Below are 25,224 nucleotides of genomic sequence, written 5' to 3'. Positions count from 1 at the left end.
AATATGTGTACTCCATGATTTTGTCTGTCTCGTCACCAGTGTATTCACAGCACATAGAACAGAGCTTGGCACATGGCAGAATCTTAATAACTATCTGGTGAAAGAATAAGTAAGTGAATGAATGAATAGTGAGCAAATAGATGAATGCATACAATATGCTAGCCCTGATCTTGGCAGTGAGTGTATTTATGCTGGGAATAATATTCTGCCCCTTCCTCTGTGAGGCCTGCAGATAAATAGGAAACAGTTTACTCAGGCTGTATCAGGTAGCTATTGCTGCATAACAAAATTTCCCACAACTAATGGCTTAAAAGAGCAACCATGTTATTATTTGTTCAATGCCCTGTGTTTCAAGAATTTGAATAGGACACAGCAGAGATTGTTTCTCTGTTCCATGTCATGTCAGCTACAGTTAGAACATCCAAGAGGGCTTCTTCACTTGCAAGTCTGGTGCTTCAGGAAAAGTTTGAATGGCTAAGGGATAACTAGAACAGCTGGACTTGGCTCATATATCAGAGGCATCAATTCTCACTGCTATGTGGCTTCTACAGGTCTCCACATGGCCTTTCCATGTGGTCTCGCCAACAAGGAGCTCAGGGCTCCTGAGTGCACAAAAGCCTTAGGCCAAAACTGGCCAAGTGTGACTTCTCTCTCATCCTTTTGGTTAAAGCAAGTTATATGTCCAAGGCAGATTCAAGGGGGGAGCACTATATAAGATTGTGAATAGGGAAGTTTAGTTCTTTGGGAATCTCAGTGTAACTGACTTCCACAATCCATTAAATGGCTCCTTATTGACCATTCACAAGGGTCAGGCAGGATGCAGATACAACGGCAGACCACACAGACATAGGCTCCTTAAATGCAGTGAATGCAGGGGCCCAGGCCATTCCTGGACCCTGAGGGAGTACCTCTCCAAGCCCAAGAAAGGAAGTGACTTCCAGTGGAGGTAACCCCAGACATGTGTCTTAAAAATGAGGAGAACACAGTCAGTCAAATGGAAGAGTGTGTACAGAGGCACACAGGTGAGAAACCACTGAGAGACTGTCTTGGTGAATCCCTAAAGTCCAAGGCAGAGATACAAGGCTGGGGCAAAATCAGGGTCCATATAATAGGGGAGGTGGAGGCCCTGAATGCCACAGTAAGAAATCTGGAATTCATCTTTTTTTTGAAGCCTGCTAAGTCTTTTTATTTTGTTGAGTCCAGACTTCATCTTGATGAACAGTGATTCCCAACCAGCAACTGGGTATCTGAATTACCCAAGTTTAAATATTTTGAGGCGTCTGAGCAATATCTGGGTCAGGAAGATGTCCAGCTAGTAGCCACTCTACACATCAAAGGATGATCTGGGCAGCTAACAGGACTGGGAATCGTAGCCTTGTTATCAAAGCCACCAGAACATAATGGAGAAGTTCATCTAAGGAGAATGTCTAGAGTCAGGAGAGAAAAAGACTCATCAGTGCCTTAAAGAACATTCTTTGTAGCAAGATGTGGCCACCAATTCCTCACACTTAGAGGTGGGGTCATGTTGAGTCTGGGTGGGTCTGTGACTGCCAAAGTGATGCACTGTGACTTCTGAGGCTGAGTCAGAAAAAACCCCATACAGTTTTCACCTGGATCTTTCAGGACAAAAGCTCTGGAAGAAATCAGCCACCATGTAAGGTCATCATGGTGGAGTGGCCACGTGTAGTTCCTCTGGTCAACAGCCCACTGAGTTCTCACCTGACAGCCAGCAACACTGCCAGCAGTGTGAGTGAGCCATCTTGGACATCAGCCCAGTCGCTTTTTAAACACCTCCAGCCCCAGTCAACTCTGACTTCAACCACAGGACAGATACTCAGTGAGAAAAGTCCCACTGAGCCCTTGGTGTATTTCTGATCCATAAAGTTGGAGGGAAAAGAAGATGATGGCTTTAAGTTCCTCCATCCGCAGCATAACCACCCTGATGTGTTAACATCCCTCTGTTCTAATATGGGAGTGGTTTCTGTAGCCTCATGGGGCCCTCACAGGTCTAGCAACTCCAGCCTACTAGGCCCAAGCAGGAAAGCAAGCTCTGTGTCATCAGCTATCCCAGTGTGGCAGAAGCCAGAAATCAGATTGTCCTGGGGAATGCTCCGAGATTTCAAACATTTTGAATGCCAACGGTCCTCTGACTTCAGAGGAGGAGGAGGCAGGAAGAGAGACCGAGGAGGGGCAGCTGCAGCAGTTTACGTGCTGGGTCAGTGAGCAGACCTTTTCTGAGCACCTACTGTGTGGAGGCACTGTGGGGGGAGCTGGAGACAAGGTGGTGGGCTCAAGAGATGACTTCCTGCCCTCATATGGGTACGTGATAGTGGGGGAGACAGACAGACAGATGAATGGAGAAGAGGAAGAACAGTGTGTGGTACATGCCATGCAGAGAATGAAAGATGGTTGATATGGTGTGAACGTGGTTGTGGGAGAGTCGGGCTTTAGTGGCACAATGGCTGTATTGAGAAGGGGGCATCTAAGCTGAGACTGAAGGAAAAGAGAGAGCCAGCCCTAGAAAGGGAGAACCATGCTCTCAGAAGAGGGAATGACCATCACAAAGTCCCCGAGGTAGGAAAGAGATGGGAGTGTGCGAGTAACGGCGAGAAAAGTGGCAAGGCTGGGGCATGAAGAGCGAAAGGGAATCAGAGGATGATGTGAAGACAAGGAGGCTGCAAGGATCACAGGAAGGAGTTTGGATTTTACCTTAAGTGTAATAAGAAGCCATTGGAAGGTTTTAAGCAGGGAAGTAATGTGATCTGATTTATGTTTTTGAATCAGCCCGAGAGCTGTGGTTTGAGGATTACAAGTAGGACCAAAGATTAAATGCCAGCAAACCAGTTGGTAGAAGAGAATGGTTCTCAGACCAAGGTGTTAACAGTTGCGGGGTGAGAGGTGGGTGCAGTTGGGACAGCCCTGTGTCACGGGAGGGGAGTTTTCAGACAAGAATCGTCAGGAGAATTTGTCAGAATGCAGACTGCTGGGTCTCATCCCCAGAGATTCTGGTTCAGTAGGTTTAAGGCAACAGACAATTTGCATTTTTAACAAGTTGTCATGTGATGCTGATGCTGAAGCTGCCGGTCCAGCAATCACACTTTGAAAACCACTGGTCTAGAGCAATACTTTCTAATAGAAATACAATGCGAGCCATCTATGTGATTTTAAAATTTCTAGTAGCCACACTTTAAAAGTAAAAAGAAACAAGTGAAATTAATTTTAATAAAATAGTTCATTCATGCATATTATTAATATATCCCAAAGACTATCATTTCAACATATTATCAATATTTTTTAAATTCTTGAGATATTTTACATTCTTTTTTTGGTCCTAAGTCTTTGAAATCCCAGTGTATTTGTTTATATTTACAGCACATCACAATTAGGACTAGTTAAGCTCTCAAAAGTCAGTTGCATGGCTAGCCGCTACCCTACTACACAGCACAAGAAGACAGGCCTATTATTGCAGGACCAGTGAGTTGAAGATGGAGAATTGCCTCTTGAGTTTAGCAACAAGGAAGAACTTTAGCAACAAGAAGCAACATTTATGAAATAGACAGGGAGAGCATGGAGACACTTCCTTCCTGAAGTTTGGCTGTGTGGCATTATAATGGATGGAATAATAATAATGGATTGGCAACACTCAAACCCAACACTGAATATTAACATCACACACAAGAAAGAAACATCCAGACATTATTATATGTCTCCTGTTGGAAGAACTCGACATCACCCATGAAGTACACTTACCCGCAAACTGAAACTGAATCTGACCCAGCCTCTAGATTTATCAGTTTGCAGGGCATACAGGGGATAGAACATATTAAAGTACGCCAAGAAGTGCAACCAGCCAGATCAGACTGTGAGATGAATGAGAGTGAGGGAGGACTACCATAAAATAAAAGACTTTAAGAGATATCAACAAAATGCAATGCACTATCCTGTTTGGATACTGATTTGAAAAAGCCAAGAGTTAAAAGACATTTAGGAGACAATCAGGGAAATTTGGAGATGGGTTGGATATTAGATAATATTGTGGAATTATTCATTTTTAGGTGTTATAGTTATGTTTTTTAAGAATCTCATATTTTAGAGATATATACATAAGTTTTTATGGATGAAATCATATGCTGTCTGGGGTTTGCTTTCAACTAATTTGGCGCCGAGGGAAGCGGAAAAAATAAAGTAAGATTGGCCATATGTTAATAATTGTTGAAGAAAAGTGATGGGTACCTGGAGAATCACCATACTATTCTATTTTTGTGCACAGCTGAACATTAGCATAATAAGGTTTTCTTTTTTTAAGGGGGGAGGGGGTGGTTGTGAAGGACAGAAGAGAAATAGGGGAAAGGAATTTTTTTTTTCCTCTTAAGACCGGAGCGCCATGAACAGACTCCAGAGGTGGAGGAGATGCAGGTGAGCCGGAAGGCGGCTGAGCTGGCTCTGGGGCAAAACACAGTGTGAGGGTCTTGCTCTCCCTCGAGTAAGGAACGGCAGAGCCTCCACCGCTGCCTCAACTTGTAGTTGTGGCGTCTGTGGCACCTGGGCCACCCGCCAGCTAAGGTCCCCCGGGCGCGACAGACTACCCACGCCTGCGCAGCACCCCGTCCTCGGTGCAACGGACTCAGCCCCTACACCCCATAACTCCCCGCGCCGCTCTGCAGGCGCGCTCTCTGAGGGGGCGAGGCCTCCGCCTCCAGATTTGAGGAAGGTGAGGCAGAGGGTGTCGCGTGGCCTTCTGGGAAATGCAGTTCGCATGCCCAACCGCAGTTACCGCTTAACCTGTCCGCAAGACTACGTATCCTACAATGCATCGCGCGCGCAGTTGCTGAAAGGTGTGTTGCTGCCCCCACGTGGCGATTGGGAGGTTTCGCCCCGGCCCGGGAAAGGTGCAGAAAGGGATGTGGGCGGGGGCGGGACTGGGGACTTCTGGGAAACTCTGGGAAGACTTTGCAGAGAGTGAGACCCTCAGACCTGGGCCAAGGAAGGATTACGGTGGTGAAAAACTGTACGTAGGGCCCGCTATCGGAATTAAATGAAATCAGAACAGTAACTGTTGGCTGCATATTATCATTTTTATTACAGCTAGTACTTAGGGACGGAGTCAGCACTTAGGTGCTATGCACTGCTCCCAGCTCTTTACTTGTACTGACTCATTTAGTCCTCCCAGTAGACATCTGAAGTACTATCAGCCCCCTCTTTACAGGAATGGAATTTGAACCCAGGCTGTCAGGCTTCAGAGTCTGTGCCCTTTTCCACTGTGAATATGACACCCTCTGATCACTGTTAAATTATCCTAAGATTGTAATTAGCACATGAATCAACTCAAGATGGCCATTAGCAACGTGGATCTTTGGGTTGATGACTATCAGTATCTATTCCTGCCCAAGTCTGTGATTTAGCCCTGCTCCAGGACAGAGTTTACAAGCATAGATTTATAATTAGCAGATGAATCAGACAGGTTTGTGTTCACAGGTGTCAGATTTCTGATTAGCACTTGAATCAGCAGTAGTTTGTGCTAAGAGCTGGAATCACTAGGTTTCTGATTAGCACTTGGATCTGCACATAGGGGTTATGCTCTTGCCTAGAAAACCCTACCCCCTTTTGGTCCAGGTGACCTCCTCTTCAAATGTTTCCATCCATTTCCTGAACCCCACCCCCACCATCACCAACTAGGCAGGCAGACTTGGTGATTTCCTTGCCCCTTTTCTCTTCCTCATCTTGTTCGTAATGAAATATCACAGCGACAACCACAGGTTCAGAAATTATCTGTTCTCTTTCTGCTTTATGAGGAGACACAATTCCAAAGCTCGACTGTATCTGATTCACGGTCACGTTCCCAGCATCCGGCCTGGCACACAGTAAGGGCTCAATAAGTGCTTGGAAAAAGAACACTGAACTCACCATTATCCTTCAGCACTAACCTAAAGATGATCAGATCAAGCCAGATTCTCTTTGCCCTCAAAGGAGTCAAATTTGTGGTCACCCACTCCAAAGGCAGGAGATCAGGGCAGGTGAGTGGGTAGTCAGAGTGGGGCTGGGGACTTCCCCCTGCAGCAGGACTCGGTGCAGTGACTGGAAGGAGATCCCACAGCCTCTTCCTGCTGCCTCCCCTGAGGTTGTGGATCTGGTGGTGGTTGATGTTTGGTCCATTATAATCCACATTCTTTGCATAATTGTGACGGGAAGGGAGTTACCCAGCCTGGGAATATGTTCTCACCCCCCCCCTTGCATCTCTCCAGTAAAATATGGGCAGAAGGGAAATTTGTAGAAGGTCACTTCTGGGCCAAGTTTTTTAAAAAGCTGGTGAACCTTCTCCACCCTATCTCTTCCCATTTGCCAAGTAGAAGCAGATAATTCTAAGCCCCAGGAAATAATGGAGGCACAAGATTAACAAGTCTGGTGTGTGAATCAACAGATGGAAGATAGCTATCAACCAAGCAGGACGCCTGCGGGGAGAAATAAACTGTTTGTATTGAAGTCACTGAAATTCAGAAGGTTATTTGTTACAGCAGCTGGCATTACTAATACACTGATCCTTCCTTTCTGGGCCCCAGATATGAGTAAGGCTTGAGCCCCCCTGTCGTTCTGTAAAATGAGCCTCTAATCCCCAACTGTGGTGTTCAGGCTTTCACAGAGCAGATCTATACAATGGCCCAAAGTCTCTACATTTGCTAGTTAAAAGTTTTCAGCATATTTTCCTCCATTCTTTGCACTAATGTAAACTTTCCCCATGTTCTTACCGAAGTCTTCGTCCATGGTGATAGCTGGCAGTCATCAAAGCAGCCCCTGAAAGCTGCATTCCGTCTTCTACCATAGTTAATCAGAACCTCCTGCACAGGTCTTGTGGTTGCCGTGTAGAAGTCTGTGCTTGCTGGGGACCCATGAGTCTGATCAGTGTATGTATATGGGGGGTGGGGGTGGGAAGAACTTACTCATCTTCCTGCCCCCCTGACCCCTCCATATCGGGGTGCACCTTCAGACATGATCTTTAAGGTGACTCCTAGTCCTCAGTTCTGGTTCATGTGCTGTTTACAAAGCTGAGCTAATTTCAGTGAACCCCACCGGCTGGACGTAGGATGTACTAGTTGGTGGGAACCAGTTGAGTATGAGGAGATGCTACCCCCAACCCTTCTTGGTCTAACAACCCCCTGACTTGGAAGCAGCCTGAGTTTATTTGACGCTTTTTTGGCAGACAGACCGACTTCATTGATTTTAGTGTATACATGCATGGAAATGTGTGTGTGTGTGGGTGTGTGTGCCCAACCCTTACAGTGTTTGAGCCCAACCCTTACAGTGTTTGATGTGACTCTGAATATGTTCCTTGTGTATATGTGTGGGCATGTGTCTCACGCATGTGTACAAGAGAATCTGCGTGCAGTGTGTTTCGGCATGTGTGACCTCTCACGTGTCTGGGTGTGAGTCTGTGTGTGTTTTGGAAGTGTGTGTCTAAGTGTGCACTTGTGTATGTCCCCTATATTTGAACAGGAGACCAGATGATGTGTGTTCCACGTGTCTGCTGTGTCCGTGTGTATTCTGGTGAGCCTCTGAGGATGTGATGTGCATGTGTGAGTATGCATGTATATTTTCAGGGAGATTCCGTGTGTGGATATGAGCAGTTCCCTTCCTCCCTCAGCTCCCTCAGCTCTCAGGCAGTTTAACCTCATTCTTCCTGCTGTGGCTGTTTCCGCTGCTTCTGTCCCCTTCTCCAGATGTTGCAATTAAGTAAATGCAGCAATTAAGCGGAGTCCCCGAAACAACCATCCCACTAGGATCCCCTTCCGGGAGCTAATGAGGGATTACAGCACATGCAGACACACTCGTGGTACCATTCAGGCACCACAGGGACCCCTAGACTGCACATGCCATGGCATGAAGACACACAAACAGCATAGGGGTTCCCTTTGGCCACCGGCTTCATTCGTACTTATCCTTCAGGTCTCAGTATAAAGTTCCCTTCCTCCAGGAAGCCCTCCTGACTCTGGGGGGAGGGGGTGGAAGGGTTAGACTCTGCTTTTGGGGCCCCACACACTCTGTTTCCCTCAACAGAGCCCTGATCACTCTGGCCTGTGCTTTGTTATCAAAGCCCTTATTATTTTGCCCTCTGCTTCCCTGATCACACCCTGACCACTGTGGCCTAGGCCTCTGTCATGACAGTCCCAATCTTTTTACACCAAGATTCTCCCATCCTGGCCCTGACCACTCTGGGCTGTCTGGAGATGTGTCTTTCTCCCTTTTGGAATGTGAGTTCCATGAAGCCGGCCCTGATGCTGTCTTGGTCACACTTTTACTGCAGTGTCATCTAGTACACAACCATGCCCAGAAATCCAAAGTAAATGTTGAACTGGCATCTTTGCCTCTGCCTCTCTCTAATGCCAAATCCCATTTTATGTCTCTAAACATGTTGGTTTCTTTGGCACACACTTAGGGTGTAACATGCCCTCAGAGCACCACATTTTGGCATAGCTGTGGTGGACAGAACCATGCACACTGCTGATGTTCCTGGTTTAGCCCAGTGGGTCTCAAAATATGGTCCCTAGGCCAACAGCATTACCATTGCCTGGGAATTTAGAAATGCAAATCAGAAACTGTGGGACTAGGGCCTGGAGATCTACAGTAACAAGTCCTCCAGGTGATCCTGATGCAGCTACAGTGTGAGGACCTCTGGTCCAGCTCCCGCAAGGCATCCCTCTCTGCTTTTTCACCTCAAATTTCAGATGGCTCTCAGCACCACCGCCTCTCACCAAATGGACAGTCATCACCAAATGCGGCAAGATTCGGTGGATAAATGCCCCAGCCTCTCTACCTAAATGTTCCCCAGCAGAACTGAGCCCCAGTTGTCCAAAGGAATAACCTGCTCCTCATCTGAACCTCCTATTAACTGTTCCTCCTCTGCCTCGCTCTTCCACGTCCCTTGCCCATTTCCTGGGGCCACGCCCAAATCAGCCCAGTTCCACTGAATTCTAATCCCCGTCTTTTCGGGATTGTCTCCAGGTATTTCCCTCTATCTCACCCACCTCCACCACTTCTGTAGCGTCTCCGAAACGTCTCATCCTTTTTCTGAATGTCTGGGAAGCCAGTATCTGCTATGCTGGGCCAGGAGCACTGATGAACTTTGCTAATGATCGAGAAAGGCGGGCCCCTGAGCTGAGTTAATTTTAGCTGCAATTTTTCAATACACAGAAGTGGAAGGAGCCAAAAGTCTGCTCTGAAACCTTCAGCAGAGCTAGGGATGCCAGGGTGGATGTGCATTCATGCCCCTGCCCCCAACAAGTTTGCTTTACTCTTCCTCTCAGATGGGCGTTCCCTGGGTTGGCGTGATCAGATTTCCCCAGGGTAGGGCTGCGACCACAAACAAAAGCGGTGGCCCCTTTGGACCAGACCTCCCAAGATTAGGTCCCCGTGTTGCTATAACCAAGTTCCCAAGCCAGGCTTGTGGACCACGGCCCACATCCCTCTTCCTGCAATACCATCTGTCAGGAAACATGTGGGACCCCTCCCCCCTGCTCCCCTCCACTATCTTCCACAAGCATCAGTACAGGCAGACACCACTCCCGGTGAGTCATGTGTTAGTACAATTCTAGTAGGGTACCCTGCAGAGCAGTGGACCTGAGTTGGGGAGAGAGGAAGGCAGTGGACATACTTTTCTGGGTCAGTCTGACCAGCCCCCTGCCTCTGTCCCAGTTCCTATCTTCCCCTTCCTCCATGGGATATCTGGCCAGTGTGTCTTGAGGTCTAGCTCTAATTCCAGAGGCACAGGGACTTGGAGCCAAGCTTTCCCCTTGCATCCAGGCCAAGGAGACTTGGGAAGGAGCAGAGTCTACCCTCTGGCCTGAAAGATCAAGCTTGTTGCTGAGCAGAGTCCAAGTAAGGAGACTCCACCTGTGGGAAGGACATCCCAGAACGGTGGTGCTGAGACAGAGGGGCAGAAGGAGACAGGCATGGGGGGCAGGTGGCTCTGAGATGGAGAATCAGATTCAAAGCTGTGAATGAGATCTGGACACACCCACACACACATCCCCATCCTCACAGCTGAGTCGCTCAGTCTGTCCCTGTCTCTCTCTCTCTCCTCGTGTCTCTGTCTCTTTGACTTTCTCTATGTCTCTCTGTCTATCTCTAACTTGTCCTGTCTCTTGTCTGTTTCTTTCTGGGTCTCTCACTGTCTCTGTATTTCCATCTCTCCTTGAATATGTGTGTCTTTCTATCTCTCTGTCTACCCATCTGCCCCTCTCATTCTGCTCTTCTCTTTCGCTCAGTCTAAGCCTGCCTATCTTTTTGTCTGTCTTTTTCTACCTCTGTGTGTCTCTCTGTCTCTCTTGACTCTGTATCCAAGGATTCTCTCTCGCAGGCAAAACCAGGATGACTCCATGGGAGGTGGGGCCAGGGACTCGCCTTTGAGAGAGGGGCCTGCCTACACCTTTAAGCGCGGGCGCGCGCGGGGCCTGCGCCTTTAAGCGCGGGCGCGCGCAGGGCCCTGGGTTCCCGGCGAGGAGGCCGCGGGAGCGCCAGGACCCGGCCCGCCTGCCCGGCCCCCGCCAGGCCCACGCCCCGGCCCCGGCGGGGGAGGGGTCTCTGAGCGCGGCCCCTCCCCCCTGCGCCCCCGCCTGTGCTGCGGTACCCGTACCCTGCCTGTGCCTGTCTGTCCGTCTGTCCGCCTCTCGGCCTCGCCCCACTCCGGCCCCCGGGGCTGCCTGGCCGCCCCCCCACCCCCTCCGCAGCCGCCCCCTCCCTCTGGGCCAGCCCCCACCTCAGCCGGGGAAGCAAGCCAGGACGCCGCGATTCCAGACCCAGGGCCTGCACCCCGAAATCGGGGGCCTGCACCCTGAGATTGGATCCAGATAACTGGACACCCAAGCCTGAGAGCCTAAACTGGGGCTGGGACCCCAAGACCTGGAGCCTGAACATCCATATCTGGGGCTGAAATCTCAACATCAGTTCCTGGGATCCCAAGATTTGGAGCCTGAACCCCAAGAATTGTAATATGGACCCCAAGATTTGGAGCCTGAACCTCAAGATTTGGCATCTGAAACCCCAAATCTGGAGCTAAACTCTGAGTTGTGTGCCTGGGACCTTGAAATCTGGGACTGGATTCTCATTTCTGTACCCTGGAACCTGCTTTTTGGGACCTGAACCCTGAGTTTTAGGCCTCAGATTCCAAGATCTGAACCCTGGCATTCAAAGGGGCCTAAACTTGAGTTTGGGCCTGAAGTCCTTGCTGCAAAACTGAATGCTGAAATTTGGGGCAAATCTTGATTTAGCACCCCAATATCTGATCCCAAGACTGGGCTTGGGACTCAGACGTTAAACTCTCCTTTTGTCTGTTTAGCATCCCAAGCCTGGAGCTGGGAGACCCTGACTCTGAGCAACCCACACTGGGGCCTGGGTCTCTAAAACTGGACCCTTAGAGGCCCAATGTTTGGAGATCTAGGACCCAAAGTGACAAGATCGAGAGACTCTGTGGCCACAAATCTGAACTGAGATACAACAGACAATCCCTCTGCAGAGAACTTGGGGACAGGGAAGGCATGACCAGGCACCCCCTCCAGAGTCCTGACCCCTGACCCCCTTGGAGCTTGAGGACTCTGCTCCCTGGGGCAGCTTCCAGCTCAGGTAAGGCTACTGGGAGACCCCCATGGTGGGGAGGGACTTGGGAGGAACTTTGTGGCTCAGGGTGGAGGTAAGGAGGACCAGGTCCCCCTAGACACCCTTAGAATTTCCCCAGATAACAGCCATACCCCGTCAAGTATCTGCCTCCAGCTCCTGCTCTGCCTCCAACACTCTATGGACACTTGGCCAGCCCTGCCCCTCTCTGACCTCGTCTTCCCCAGGTGATGGCATCTCCAGGTCTATGACCACCTCCACCCTGGCACTCCAGCCTCTCCCGACCATCTGTCTTATTTGATCATCTCCAGCCGCCTCTCCTGTCCACCACTCCTCTCTCCAGTCTCCTTTCTCCACCTCTCCTCACTGACCATCTCTATTCACCTCTCCTCTCTCTAATCATCTTTGACACTTTTGTCCACTGCTCTTATCTCTGGCCCCTCTGGCTACCACTCCTCTCAGTGACCATCTCTGTTTGCCTCTTCTGTCTTTGATCGTCATCTTAAACACCCCTGTCCATAGCTCCTCTCTCTGGCCACCTCTGTCTACTGTTTCACTCAATGACCACCTTTGACATCTCTGTCCGCGGTACCTCTCTCTAATCATCTTTTACCGGCTCTCTTGCCAGTGTCTACCCCTGACTTTAAGCTTTGATGTATGACTGTCTCTGACCATCTTTGACATCTTTCTCTCTAAATCTTCTTTCCAGCTGCTTCTGTCTGTCTCTCCTCCTGGCTTCTTCTGTCGGCCTTTTATCTCTCTGACCATCTTTCACCACCTCTTTTGCCCTCCACCCACTCCTGACCCTAAACTGCCAGTCTATGACCATCTGACCACCTCTCGCCTTTACTGACCACCTCTGTTCTCTCTGTCTTTCTTGCTCATTGGTGTTCTCTGACCATTTTTAACATCTCTGGCTGCCTTTCCTCTCTCCCCACACCCATCTGTCCCATCTCCAACTGTCTCTGCCATGTCTGTTCTCTCCTCTCTCTAACTGCCTCTCTGCCTTTTGACCATTTCAGACCCTCTCTCCTGGACCTGACCGCCCCTGGCCACTTCCTCTCTCTCTGTTGACTTCTCATCTTCTTGATCATCTCTAACTACCTCTCTTGTCTGGTCATGTCTGGCTACTTCTAATCATTCCCACCGCCCTAACTACCTCTTCTCTCTTGGGCCATCTTGGAGCATCCCTCTTTGACCACGTCTAAAGCTCTCTGGCTTACCTTCCACCAACCCTGACCCCTGCTCCTGTTCTCTGACTGCCTCTGATCATTTCTAATCACCTCCTTCCCTCTAACCATCTTTCTTCATTTCTGCTTAACTCTATTCCCCCGTGACACATCTCTCTGAGTCTGTGACCATCTCCTCTGGCTTTTGATCTGTCTGACCACGCCTCTCTCTGACCATCTTTGACCAACTCTTATGCTTCAGCCCTCTGTGACTTTCTCTTCTGGTCTTGGACCACCTCACCCCCTCTGAAACCCCTCTTCTGACCTCCGCCTGCCCTAACATCCCCCTTCTTCCCCGCAGGCCACCCCTGCCCGCGATGGCCATCCTCCCGCTGCTCCTCTGCCTGCTGCCGCTGGCCCCTGCCTCGTCTCCACCACAGCCAGCCACAGCCAGCCCGTGTCCCCGCCGCTGCCGCTGCCAGACACAATCCCTGCCCCTAAGCGTGCTGTGCCCAGGGGCAGGCCTTCTGTTTGTGCCACCCTCGCTGGACCGCCGGGCGGCCGAGCTGCGCCTGGCTGACAACTTCATTGCGGCCGTGCGGCGCCGCGACCTGGCCAACATGACGGGCCTGCTGCATCTGAGCTTGTCACGCAACACCATCCGCCACGTGGCAGCCGGCGCCTTCGCTGACCTTCGGGCCCTGCGCGCTCTGCACCTGGACGGCAACCGGCTGACCTCGCTGGGCGAGGGACAGCTGCGCGGCCTGGTCAACTTGCGCCACCTCATCCTGAGCAACAACCAGCTGGCAGCCCTGGCGGCCGGCGCCCTGGACGACTGCGCCGAGACCCTCGAGGACCTCGACCTCTCCTACAACAACCTGGAACAGCTGCCCTGGGAGGCTTTGGGCCGCCTGGGCAACGTCAATACGTTGGGCCTGGACCACAACCTGCTGGCTTCCGTGCCCGCCGGCGCCTTCTCCCGCTTACACAAGTTGGCGCGGCTGGACATGACCTCCAACCGCCTGACCACCATCCCGCCCGACCCACTCTTCTCCCGCCTGCCGCTGCTAGCCCGGCCCCGCGGCTCCCCCGCATCCGCCCTGGTGCTGGCCTTCGGCGGGAACCCCCTGCACTGCAACTGCGAGCTGGTGTGGCTGCGGCGGCTGGCGCGGGAGGACGACCTCGAGGCCTGCGCCTCCCCGCCGGCTCTGGGCGGCCGCTACTTCTGGGCGGTGGGTGAGGAGGAGTTCGTGTGCGAGCCGCCCGTGGTGACTCACCGCTCGCCGCCCCTGGCGGTGCCTGCCGGTCGGCCAGCCGCCCTGCGTTGCCGGGCAGTGGGGGACCCCGAGCCCCGTGTGCGCTGGGTGTCACCCCAGGGCCGGCTGCTGGGCAACTCGAGCCGGGCTCGCGCCTTCCCTAATGGGACGCTGGAGCTGCTGGTCACCGAGCCGGGCGATGGCGGCATCTTCACCTGCATTGCGGCCAATGCAGCTGGCGAGGCCACAGCTGCAGTTGAGCTGACCGTGGGTCCCCCGCCGCCCCCCCAGCTAGCCAACAGCACCAGCTGTGACCCCCCGCGGGACGGGGATCCTGATACCCTCACCCCGCCCTCTGCTGCCGCTGCCTCTGCCTCTGCGTCCGCCAAGGCAGCTGACACTGGGCCCCCTACTGATCGTGGCGTCCAGGTGACTGAGCATGGGGCCACAGCTGCTCTCATCCAGTGGCCAGATCAGCGGCCTATCCCTGGCATCCGCATGTACCAGATCCAGTACAACAGCTCAGCCGACGACATCCTCGTCTACAGGTGCAGGGTCCACGTGGTGGGCAATTTGGGAGGGGGAGTGAGGTGGAGGGAGGGTTGGAGGTACACCTACTGATACCCTAGGCTGCAGCACAGGAAATGAGGCTGCAAGGTTACAAAGAAAATCAGATCGCAAAGGTAAAAGAAATCAGGCAGCAGTGGTAAAAAGAAAGAAGGCAGCAGAAGTAAATAGTAACAGAAAAGAGGAAATCAGGCAGCAGGAGTAAAAGAAATCAAGCCAGAGAGTAAAAAGTTAATTGGAGGGTGAGGGGTAAGGTTGAGGGGATACAAATTTAAGTAGAAAAGGAAACCAGGTGTTTCCAGGTAACAGGGCTAGATTCAAGCCAGGCTGCAGGAAGAAAAAGAGATCAAGCAGGAAGGTACAGGGATCATGGGGAAATGAAATGAGCCAGCCCTGCTGCCAAGGAACTCAGACCAGAGGTTAAAAAGAAAATGGGGGAGAAAGTTACATAGCGATTATGATTTAGGTCTCTGTGGTGTGACCTGCTCCACGTGTCTGGAGGTCTAACATGGTGATATATCAACGTTTGGTTCTCTAAATCAAATTAACCCTAGTTCAAGCTCCACCGCTGGGTGAACAGGAATGTTCAGTTTGCCACTGTTGGGGACTCCCTTCTCTGTTCTCTGGTTGCAAACACAGAACTTGGGGCTTACACACTCCAAGAGGTGGATTAGCATAATTTCTGCCCCCTAGCTGGAGAGCACTTGGAACATCTGCTGTGGCCACATGTGGTCACTCATGGTGGCTCTCTGACCCAGGGGCTGCTGACACCTCTGACCTAAGTCCAACCTTGCATGCACGGCTCCCTGTTCTCACTGCCAGGCTGGGTCAAGGGTTCAGGCCCTGAGGCCTGGCTGCAGAGGACCAGGCCTCTCAAGGCGTAGGGTCTGCACCTTGTAAACCCAGGACCTGAGTTCCCTTTCCCCCCTCAGAGGCCCAAACCTCAAGAGATCGTCACTTGATTTCCTTTTCAGTCCTGGAAATCCAGTGAGCTTTTTCCACTCTCTTTCTAAGACAGCAGTACTCAGTACATTCCACTGAGGGCCCACACCCGAAAATCACACAAGTCCTGTCCACCTTGCCTGGCAGGGGATGGCACAATGCTCTCCTACAGACAATCACAGAGTTCCCTCATTAAAGCAGTTTAGGAATAAAACAGAGATTATAAAACAAGTTAAATCTCCAACAGGGTGTTCTGCTATAAAAGGAAATAGAGTGGAATTGGGTACTAAGGATAAAAGGAAATGGGAAAGATAAGGATATATCGAAACCAGGCCACAGAGATGAAAGGGAATTGGGAGACAGAGCTGGAAAGAAATAAGGCAACAGGGAGAAAAAGAAATCAGCAGTGGTGACTGAGGCGCGTCAGTTTAATGAAAACGGAATCAGAAGACAGGGCTCACTGGAAAGCCGTCTATAGCTAGAGTAATAATAATACGGCAGCAGGGTTGGAGAACATTCATTGGCAGGTTAGAAGGACATCAGGCAGCAGCCTGATGGGGGAGTCAGGCGGTTAGATTAGAGTGAATTCTAGCTTTGCACTAGAGGAAAGTCAGGCAGCTGGAAAAGGGAAATAAGGCACTGGCTGGAGGAAAGTCAGACAGGAGAAAAGAGGAAAATCGGATGAGCATCTGGAGGGAGACTTGGAGGTGGGATTAGAAGGAAAGTGAATGGGGGTGGCCAGAAGGAAAAGGTCATTGAGTTAGAGGAATATCAGAGTTAGAGCAAAACGGGGCAGTGAGAGTTGTCAGGCTAGAGGGAGCTTGGGCAGTGGGCTGGTGGGAAATTGGGAGGTAGGCTGGAGGGACTCAGGCAGTGAGCTAGGGGAGAATAGGGTGGGGGAACCAAAGTGAAATCAGGCAGTGGGACAGAGTGAAATAGGGCAGGGGAACGGAGCAAAATTGGGCAGCAAAGCTAGAGAACTTGGGCTGCAGGGAAATCAGGTGGCAGTGCAGGATAGGAACTTGGCAGCTGGGTATAAAATGAAGACGGACTCGGTGTGGGGGTTGGGGGGCAATGGGGCTGGCATGAAACTGGGCAGCAGAGCGGAGGGAAGGTGGGCAGCAGCACTGGAGGGAATTTGTGCATTGCAGCCAGAGGGAGATCAAACGGGCATTTCAGCAGCAGGCAACAGGGAAGCGAGAGAGTGGGCTTGGGTAGAACTGGCTAACAGAATGGAGGGACACCGGGCAGCTGATGACTATCAGACCTAAAGGAATTCAAGTAGTGGTTAGAGGGAACTCAGGGTCTAGGGTGAAATGAGGCAGCTGACAGGGGAGAAATCTTCCAGACTGGAGGGTTGGGGCAGAGTGTAGGGTGAGTGCTGACCCCCAGCTGCCTGTCCCTCCAGGATGATCCCGGCCGACAGCAGCTCCTTCCTGTTGACAGACCTGGCATCAGGCCGCACCTACGATCTGTGTGTGCTAGCTGTGTACGAGGACAGCGCGACAGGGCTGACGGCCACGCGGCCCGTAGGCTGCAACCACTTCTCCACTGAGCCGGCGCTGCGGCCCTGCGGGGCCCCACACGCACCGTTCCTGGGCGGCACTATGATCATCGCGCTGGGTGGGGTCATCGTGGCCTCGGTACTGGTCTTCATCTTCGTGCTGCTTATGCGCTACAAGGTGCACGGCGGCCAGCCCCCAGGCAAGGCCAAGGCATCAGCGCCTGTCAGCAGCGTTTGCTCCCAGACCAATGGTGCTCTGGGCACCGTGCCGGCCCCACCGGCCCCTGAGCCTGCTGCACCCAGGGCCCACACAGTGGTCCAGCTGGACTGTGAGCCCTGGGGGCCCAGCCATGAACCCACGGGACCCTAGCTTGGAGCCCACCTCAACGACCCTTCTGGCCCCTGGGGTGGCAGGACCCAGACACCCCATGGGATCTGGCCTCAGACTCACCAAATTGCTCATGGTTTTTAAAACTCTGATGGGGAGGGTGTCGGGGCACTGGGGCACAACAAGAAAGTCCTATTTTTCTAAGCTTGGGCCTGGGCCCTTGCCCTTGTCTCTTGTCTGTTGGGGTTGGGGGATCGTTCAGGGGTCTGGAGCTGGGGTGCCTCCTCTGGTGAGAGAACCTCCCCATCCCAGTTCCATCTGAGGTCCCTGGATGGGGCTGATGATGGTTATGCCTCAGTCGGCAGACATTCCTTGAGTATCCTCTCTGGGCCTGTCCTGTGCTGGGTGATGCTACAGTGACCCAGGCAGCCCCAAGCCCTGCCCCTTAGACAGTGATAGCTCAGAGTGATCAGAGACCTGGGGATGAGAGAAGCCTAGGAGATTCCAGGAGCCCAGAAAAGGGGCCTGACTCAGCACAGGTGTGGTCGGGGAGGGCTTCATGAAGGAGACATGTGATCTGAGAGTGACATCTGAAGGAGACAATTGGGCAAAGAGCAGAGGGAAAGATGTGCCAGGCAGAGGGACACCACAAGCAAGGGCTTAGGAAGTACCAGGCCCTGGGGGTGGTAGAAGTGAGGCAGGAGGGGTGAGAGGGGTCAGAACTCCCGTTCAGACTCCAGCCTGATAGTACTGGGGAGCCACAGAGGGGTCTATGCAAGGGAGGGACAGGGTCAGGTTTGGGCTTTAAGATCCTTCTAGCTGTTAGGAAGAGGGAAGACCACAGGAGAAGACTGAAGCTGGGAGCCTGGGGGAAAACCAGGGCAGGGAGCTGGGTGGGTGAGGACAAGGCTGGACCAGGGCAGGGCTGGGCGAAAGCAGCAAGGGGTGGGTAAGAGAGTCAAGAAGCTGAATGGGTGGGTTATGGAGCTGAAGGGCCTTGGGGGGGAGGGAAGTGTCCAGGGTAAGGCCCAGGGCTCTGGCCAGGGGAGGGGACAGTAGAGCTGCCCTGATGCAGGATGGGGGTGGGGGGGTTGGGGAAGATACTGAGACCAGTGTGGGACTTGGTGGATATGGGGAGCCCAGAGAATGGGCATGTCACCAAGGATACCTCCAAGAGGTGGCAGCCAGGGGGCCTCAGGACCCATGTTCTAAGACAGGAGCTTGGGAACAGAAATGAGGGCTCTGTCAGCTGTGATGGGGAACTGAGGCAACCAGACTTCTCATATGTAAAGGACAGGCAAAGAAAAGCCTAAACTAAAAAAGACAGACTAAGCAGGGGCATTAAGTGGAGGGACAGAGTAAAGCAAACCAGGCAAGTCAGACCCAAGTGACTTCTGTGTTTAATGACATCAAGGCTGTGGTGACCTCCGTGAGAGCAGTGCTAGGGGATCAGGTGGGCAGGTGCCAGATTCAGCAGATTTGAGAGTAGGAGGTGAGAAAGTGTAGACAGGGCATGTAGACCCTGCAATTCTGGGGGCCTAGAGCCTAGTTCAGGTGGATCCGGGCCTTTCCGCATGCTGTCTCTCCAGGACTGGTCCTCACTCTGCCTAGGACTGCCCTAGGCTGCCCTCACAACACCAGGCTCAGAGGTTTGGGGAACCAAACCCTGGGCCTTGGGAATGTCGAGCCTCAGTGGAGATCCAGGAATGGGATCGGCAGTCAGAGGAATAGCGCTCCCTGACCTCAGGCCACCTCTGATGATCCAGAGGCAGAGATGCAGAGGGAACACGTGTCCTGTCATTCTTCTATGTAGTGATGTGTGAGGGGCATGGGGAAGAGGGCCCAAGATTGGACTGACCATTTGCGTGATCATTTTCGGTGCACACATGACTTGTCCCTGTGAGATAACATCCTAGATTCTGCCACACTTTCTTGTTGGGTATAGGGTTACAAATGATCCCCCATTGGACAAGGGAACCATCTGAGTCCCAGGGACCTGGTCTGACCCCCGAGTACTCCAGCAGCATCCTGAGGTTCTTCTTGTTTGTCACCCTCTGTGGCTGAGGTCAGGTGAAGCCACCAGGGAGTGTGAGGTGCCTAGGGAGTGGGAGGATTGGATGGCTACCTAATGCCAGGTACAAAATACCAGTTGCTGCCATGAGGGGGAGCTAGAGGGCGCCATTCCTCAACCCTCCTTTTTCAATTGGAACAATTTGTTGCGTGCCCACTGTGTGCGACGTGCCGGGGATTCAATACTGAACAAATACAGGCCTGTCCTGCCCTCACATATCTCACCATTTGGTGGGGGAAACAGCGTTAAATAATGAAGCAAGTGTAAAGCATCTGTGGTGACAAGATGGGCCATGGGGGAGAGCGCCTTGGAACTGTGAGACCCTATCACCAGGGGGTTGGATCCAGGAAGAGAGGTTGAGGGAGGCTTCCTGGAGGAAGTAACGCCTCTGCTGAGACCTGAAGGATGCTCAGGTTGGAGTTTACTACGCAAGGGGTGGAAAGGGCATTACAGGCAATTGCGACAGCATCACTGGAGGCCAGGAGGCTGGAATGGGGTGAGGGAAGGGGGGTGACGCCATGTTGAGGCTGGAGAGTGGGAAAGGGGCGGATGACACAGGACCCTTAGGCCACTGGGAGGAGCCTGGGTTCTATTCTCAGTGGCATGAGAAACCTTTGGAGGGTTTTGAGCAGTGAGGAGAGTAGTGCTCCCTGCTCTCGAGGAAGCTCCAGAGGCAGTTCTGTTTGCACATGCAGGGCAAAGGGGAAGCAGGGAGATGAGGGAGGAGGCCAGGCGATGGTCCAGGCAGAAAAGTGACCAGACGAGGTTGGGACCTGAAGTGTCTGGATTGAGAGATTTGAAATCACCTCACCAGAGGCCTCCATCTCCTACACAGAAGTGGACGATGTGGACCACTGACCAACTACATGTTTCTCAGGCAAGACTGCAGAGAGACTGGGGAAGAAGAGTTGTGGGGTCTTGGTCTCTGATATCCAAGGATCTATCCCTTTGATGGGGGAGCTGACTTCTCTGTAGTACAGGAATTAAGGACCTTTTCCAGGTTCAAGGACTCGGACTGAGACTGCAAGACAAAGGCCATGACTGGTTGTGGGGAATGTGGACACAGGAAATGCAGGACCAGAACAGGGACACACACTCAGTGGTAGCTTATTACACATTCGGAAGTAGGGGGGTGGGAGGAGGTACTCGGGCAAGCTGGTCCCTCTAGCGTGGTCCCCCTCTGCCTCCCCCACAGGATGCCTGGACCATCCCCCATCCCCATGCAGAAACAATATGACTGTGGACAAATTATCACATGTATCTAGAATTTAAAGTTAAAATGCAGCTTGTCTGACATTGCCCAGTGAGTCCACCAGTTTCTTAAGCTCAGGGAGTGATAATCTTTCCACTGTCCATGCTCTACCTGGCCTTGAGAGTTCTCTGCACGTTTTTGAGACTAGCTTTCCAGAGGCCAAAAGCTCCAGGCTACTGGAGCATTTTCTTGAAGACACTGTAGTCCTGATACCAGGGCTCTCCCCTATTTCCTGCCAGATCCAACCCATGTGTCTGGGTGTGGGTCATCCATCACAGGCCCTGAGTGATGACATACCTGCAGACCCTCGTAAGGCCTCAGCTAATACCAAGCCTTTGCAGCTCTTTTCCTGGACATACATGTGGGAGAATCAGATAAAGTGTCCTCAGGATGGGGATATTTTTTTCTAGATTGAACTTGGGAATGGCTCTTATCTTTGGTTCCTCCCTGGTGCCTGTGTCCTTTCCCGCTTCACAAAAGCAGGGAGAGGTATCAGTGTTCAGTGCTGCCCTGACCTGTGCAGAGTGATGCTGGGAACACAGTGGTGACCAGTGCAGCCCCAGACTCTGCCCTCTCAGAGTTCCAGTCCAGTGGAGGAAATAAACAGTCACCAAACAGTGGCAGCCCAGGATGGTCAGGGCTGGGGTAGGGGAAGCACAGGCAAGAATGATTGGGACTTGTTTAAGCCAAAGGCTCTGGGAATCCAGAAGGAGCTCCTGATTGCGCGTGGGAGGGAGGTGGGGAGAGTCCAAGAGTTCCTGAAGGCAGGGCTGGCTTCACGGCAGTGTGACCTGTGCGGTCGCACAGCACCCTATGTTTAAAAGGACTCTGTGCTTGGTTGATGCCCCGCTGTCACCACTGTGAAATTCTTAATGATTTTTGAACAAGGGACTCCACATTTCCATTTAGCACTGAGCCCTGCACACTTGAAGTTTTCTCTGGAAAAGAGAGGGTCTTCCAAGGAGAGAGGCCATTGTATGCAAAAGGTAAGAGAGGATTGTGCGCTTGGAGATCTGGTCAAAGTTCTGTGTAGCTGGAGGACAGAGTGGGAGAAAAGGAATGGTGACAGGTGAGCTCACGAGGTGGGCAGGCACCTGATGCCAGACTGAGAAACTGTGACTCCACGCCAGGGGCACTGGGGAGCCAAGAGAGGGACAGGGTCAGATATGGACTTTAGAAAGATCTATTAGGCTATGGTGGGGAGGATGGTTAGGGGCACATGGCAAAGAACAAGGTCAGGGGTGGGAGGCTTAGTTGCCTGTCGAGGGGTTGGGAATGTCTGGCCACTGGGCAGGCTTGTGAGGAGCCTGAAATGCTTGGGCGACAGACACCTCAGTGCACCAGGAGACTGGCCAGGGAGATCCTTAAGCCACAGGCTGAACCCAGAGCTTCATTTTCACTTAAAGATTTTCACTGGTTGCGGGGGGAGGGATGAATACACAAGGGTGGATGAAAGGGTGTCACTGGCAATACTAGAAACCTTTTCATATGAGAACTCACATGGATAGACCAATGGACGTGAATGCAAAATTGGCAAGAATTTAGAGTATAAAATGTGAGACTTCAAAGGACTTTATTCTGAGTATATTCTGGCTTCACCTTTGTGGAACCCCTGGGATACACTTCACTCTGCCTGGTCCTCTGGATAAAACATCAGTTCTTCAGGAACTTCCTCTGCATCCATGACCCTGAATGCTGTGGTCCCCAGGGCTGGGAACTCACCCTCTTCCTGCTTCTCCACTCACCTCATTCTGGGCCATCATCTGCCGGCACACCCCGACGCCTCTGTTTTCTTTCTCTGCTGACAACCTCCATATCTCTGTCCCCTTCCCTGGCCCCTCTCCGAAACCCCAGGCCTGGCTGACCTTGGCTTCCTGGACATCCTTCAGGCCTCTCACACACACTGGGTCCCACGCTGGTCCTGTCTCAGGGCAACCCTCACTCGGCCTCCTGAGCATCCCACCCACCTTCTCTTCCTCCTTTCTCTGGCCCCTTCCCATTCTAGCTCTGGTCAACCACCCGGGTCTCTGCACCTCCTTCCCTTGGGTTTCTGTCCAAAAGTCTCACCCTCTGGTCCAGGGAATCTTCCTAAAGCCAAACCTGACCCTCCTCTACATAGAATCCTCCATGGATCTCCAAGTTTCATGGGACAGTGTCCCAGCTCCTCAGCAGGGCTGGACAGGCCTTGCCCCCTCCCCCCACCGGCCCCTGCCTGGTTGCATCTCTAGCACATACGTTCCCCACCTCAGGCTGGAAGGAAATCACTGCTCCCTGAAAGGCCCACACCTTTACACTCCCACACCCTCCCTCACCTTGTTCCCTGTGCCCTCCGCAGAGCCTTCCCTCACCTCAGCTTGTGATGAAGAGCCCGGCAGGACCTTAAGCAGGTAAGAAATGAAACTACTGAAAGAAACTTGGTTCCTTCTTGAATATTCCCCCTACTCCTCCCACCAAAGGCAAGGGTTCTGGGGGGAAAGGGCTAAGGGCACAGGCTCCGGGGACCTGGGGGAGGGAGGGGCTGGAAACTGTATCCAAGGTCCCTGTCTAGAGCCCCAGCTTGTCCTTCCTCCCAGATCCTCCACGGAGGGTGGAGGGTGTGGCTTCATTGTTCTTCAGTTCAGGACCATTCTGGAAGGATGGGAGTGACTGGAAGCCATTGTCTTCCCTTGGGGAGCTCCATCCCCAAATCCTCCAGCCCTCCACATACCAGGCCCATGGTGTCCTCTCCTGCCTGTCTCCAGTCACTTCCAGGGCCTAGGGTCCAGGCTGCAGCTCCCTCCTTCCCCAGGTTCAGGAGTTTAGGTCCCCAGTTCTCCTCCCTCAGACACAGAAATCCAGTCTCCAGTCCCTCCTTGCACAGAATCCAGGAGTGTGGGCTCCTGGCACCCTCTTCCCCAAGATCCCCAAAGCTCAAGCCTGAAAACTCTCCTTCCTCAGCAGGCTCAGGAGCCCTTCTTTTCTGAGGAACCATGGTATTGTTGCCTGGCCCACTTCAATCCCCTAATGTGTAATTTTCTGTCTCAAGCTTGGAGCAGTCATTCCTTTCAGACACAACCACTTCCTCCACACTCGAAGGCCCTCCTTGAAGAAATATCTTTCTTGTCTCTCTTTTGGTCCTTATGTCTGTCCACCACTCTGAACTCTCTCTACCTTTCTCACCCTGTCTGTCCCTTGCCCCACACCCATCTCTCCATCTCACAGTAATTTTCTTGCATTTTTTTTCCCTCTCCTTCTTTCAGTGTCTCTGCTCACTGTCTCTCCCCTCCCCTCCCTGTCTCTCCACTGCCCATTCTCCCTGACCCCGCCAACATTATGATCAATGGCACCAGGTCAGGCTGGAGCCAGTGCTAATGGGGGCATCTGTGTGCTGACCCTGCAAGAGTGCTGAGGGCCAGGCCCAGGCATCTGGGACTATAAATGCCCCCACGATATGCCTGGCCTTAGTCCAGCTCCTGGCAAGTGAGACCCCCAACCTTGCCTTTTCCCCTGGCTCTGAGGACCAAGCCTTTCTCTGGAATTCCTCTTGTGTCCCCTTCTGCTCCTGCAGTAGGAGGGCTGGAGGGCACACTTGGGGGAGAGACTGCACTGACTAGCCTGGATCCATCCCTTCTCTCTCCAGCCATGGCTGCCGTCACACCGGCCCTGCTGTGCCTAGGGGCCCTGAGTTTCCTACGGGGTGAGGGATCCATGGGAGACCCAGTAGGCTGGTGATCTGGTCTGGGTCTGCAGCAGGGACTGGTTGTGCTGGCTAGGGTTGGGGGGCTGCCTGGCAAATTCTGGGATTGGCCACAGTGGAGCTTCTAGGGACAGGGCCCTGGCCAGCTGGGACAAGGGACTATTTGGGCAGACTCTGTGGAGAGGGATTGGCCAAACTACTTGTAGGAAGGGGGCCAGTCACGCCTTTCCGGGACGGTGGCCCAATGGAACAACTGTATTTTAAGCTGATATTTATATACCAGACACTGTTCCATGGCCTTTACGTATATTATCTCATCTAATCTTCCCTTTAGCCCTGTGGAGTGTGAGCTAAGAACTCCTCTTACAAATGAGGCCCAGATAAGTTAAATACCTTGCCCATGTTCAAATGGCCGGGGAGTGGCAGTCAGAATTAAAACCTGATTTATTTGGCCTCAAAATCCACAGGATTATGCTGACTCTTTCCTCCGTCTTCCCAGATCCCTCAAGCCCAATGGCTGCGTTTATGAGTTTCCAGGGCCATTACTTCATCACGGCTTTCTTAGAGAAATCCAGCACTGAGAAGCCCCACTTCCGGCCGTAAGTGTCGCCACCGCCCAAGGGCCCCCACTCCGCCCCGCAAGGGCAGTGCTAGTGAGAGCGCCCCCGGTGGGGGCGCCGCCCTTCCGGCGCGCGCTGAGCCTGCGGCCAAGCGCCAGTGCGTCCGTGCGCCTGCCCCGCGCTGTGGAGCTGCGGGGCTCGGGGCGGGCGGCGGGCAGCGCGTGGCGGTCGGTGGGAGTGACTGTGATGGTGAGCGAGCCTCCTGAGATTCTCCCTGGCTCTTCCGCACTGCCCGCTG

At 52.6% G+C, this 25,224-nt stretch overlaps 1 protein-coding gene across 1 annotated transcript; it reads left to right on the top strand.

Annotated features, from left to right (window-relative positions):
• Nucleotides 1–10,467: 10,467 nt before the first annotated feature.
• On the top strand, nucleotides 10,468–17,571 carry LRFN3 (leucine rich repeat and fibronectin type III domain containing 3). The gene is made up of 3 exons (XM_074369758.1): nucleotides 10,468–11,610; nucleotides 13,132–14,574; nucleotides 16,944–17,571. Exons 2-3 carry the CDS (start codon nucleotides 13,148–13,150, stop codon nucleotides 17,407–17,409), a joined length of 1,893 nt encoding a protein of 630 aa, XP_074225859.1. The 5' UTR covers nucleotides 10,468–11,610; nucleotides 13,132–13,147; the 3' UTR covers nucleotides 17,410–17,571.
• Nucleotides 17,572–25,224: the final 7,653 nt, after the last annotated feature.

The sequence above is a fragment of the Camelus bactrianus genome, chromosome 9, assembly GCF_048773025.1.
Source record: "Camelus bactrianus isolate YW-2024 breed Bactrian camel chromosome 9, ASM4877302v1, whole genome shotgun sequence".
Lineage (NCBI taxonomy): Eukaryota > Metazoa > Chordata > Mammalia > Artiodactyla > Camelidae > Camelus > Camelus bactrianus.
The sequence above is the reverse complement of the archived record's forward strand: the minus strand, read 5'-3'. Positions and strand labels throughout refer to the sequence as shown.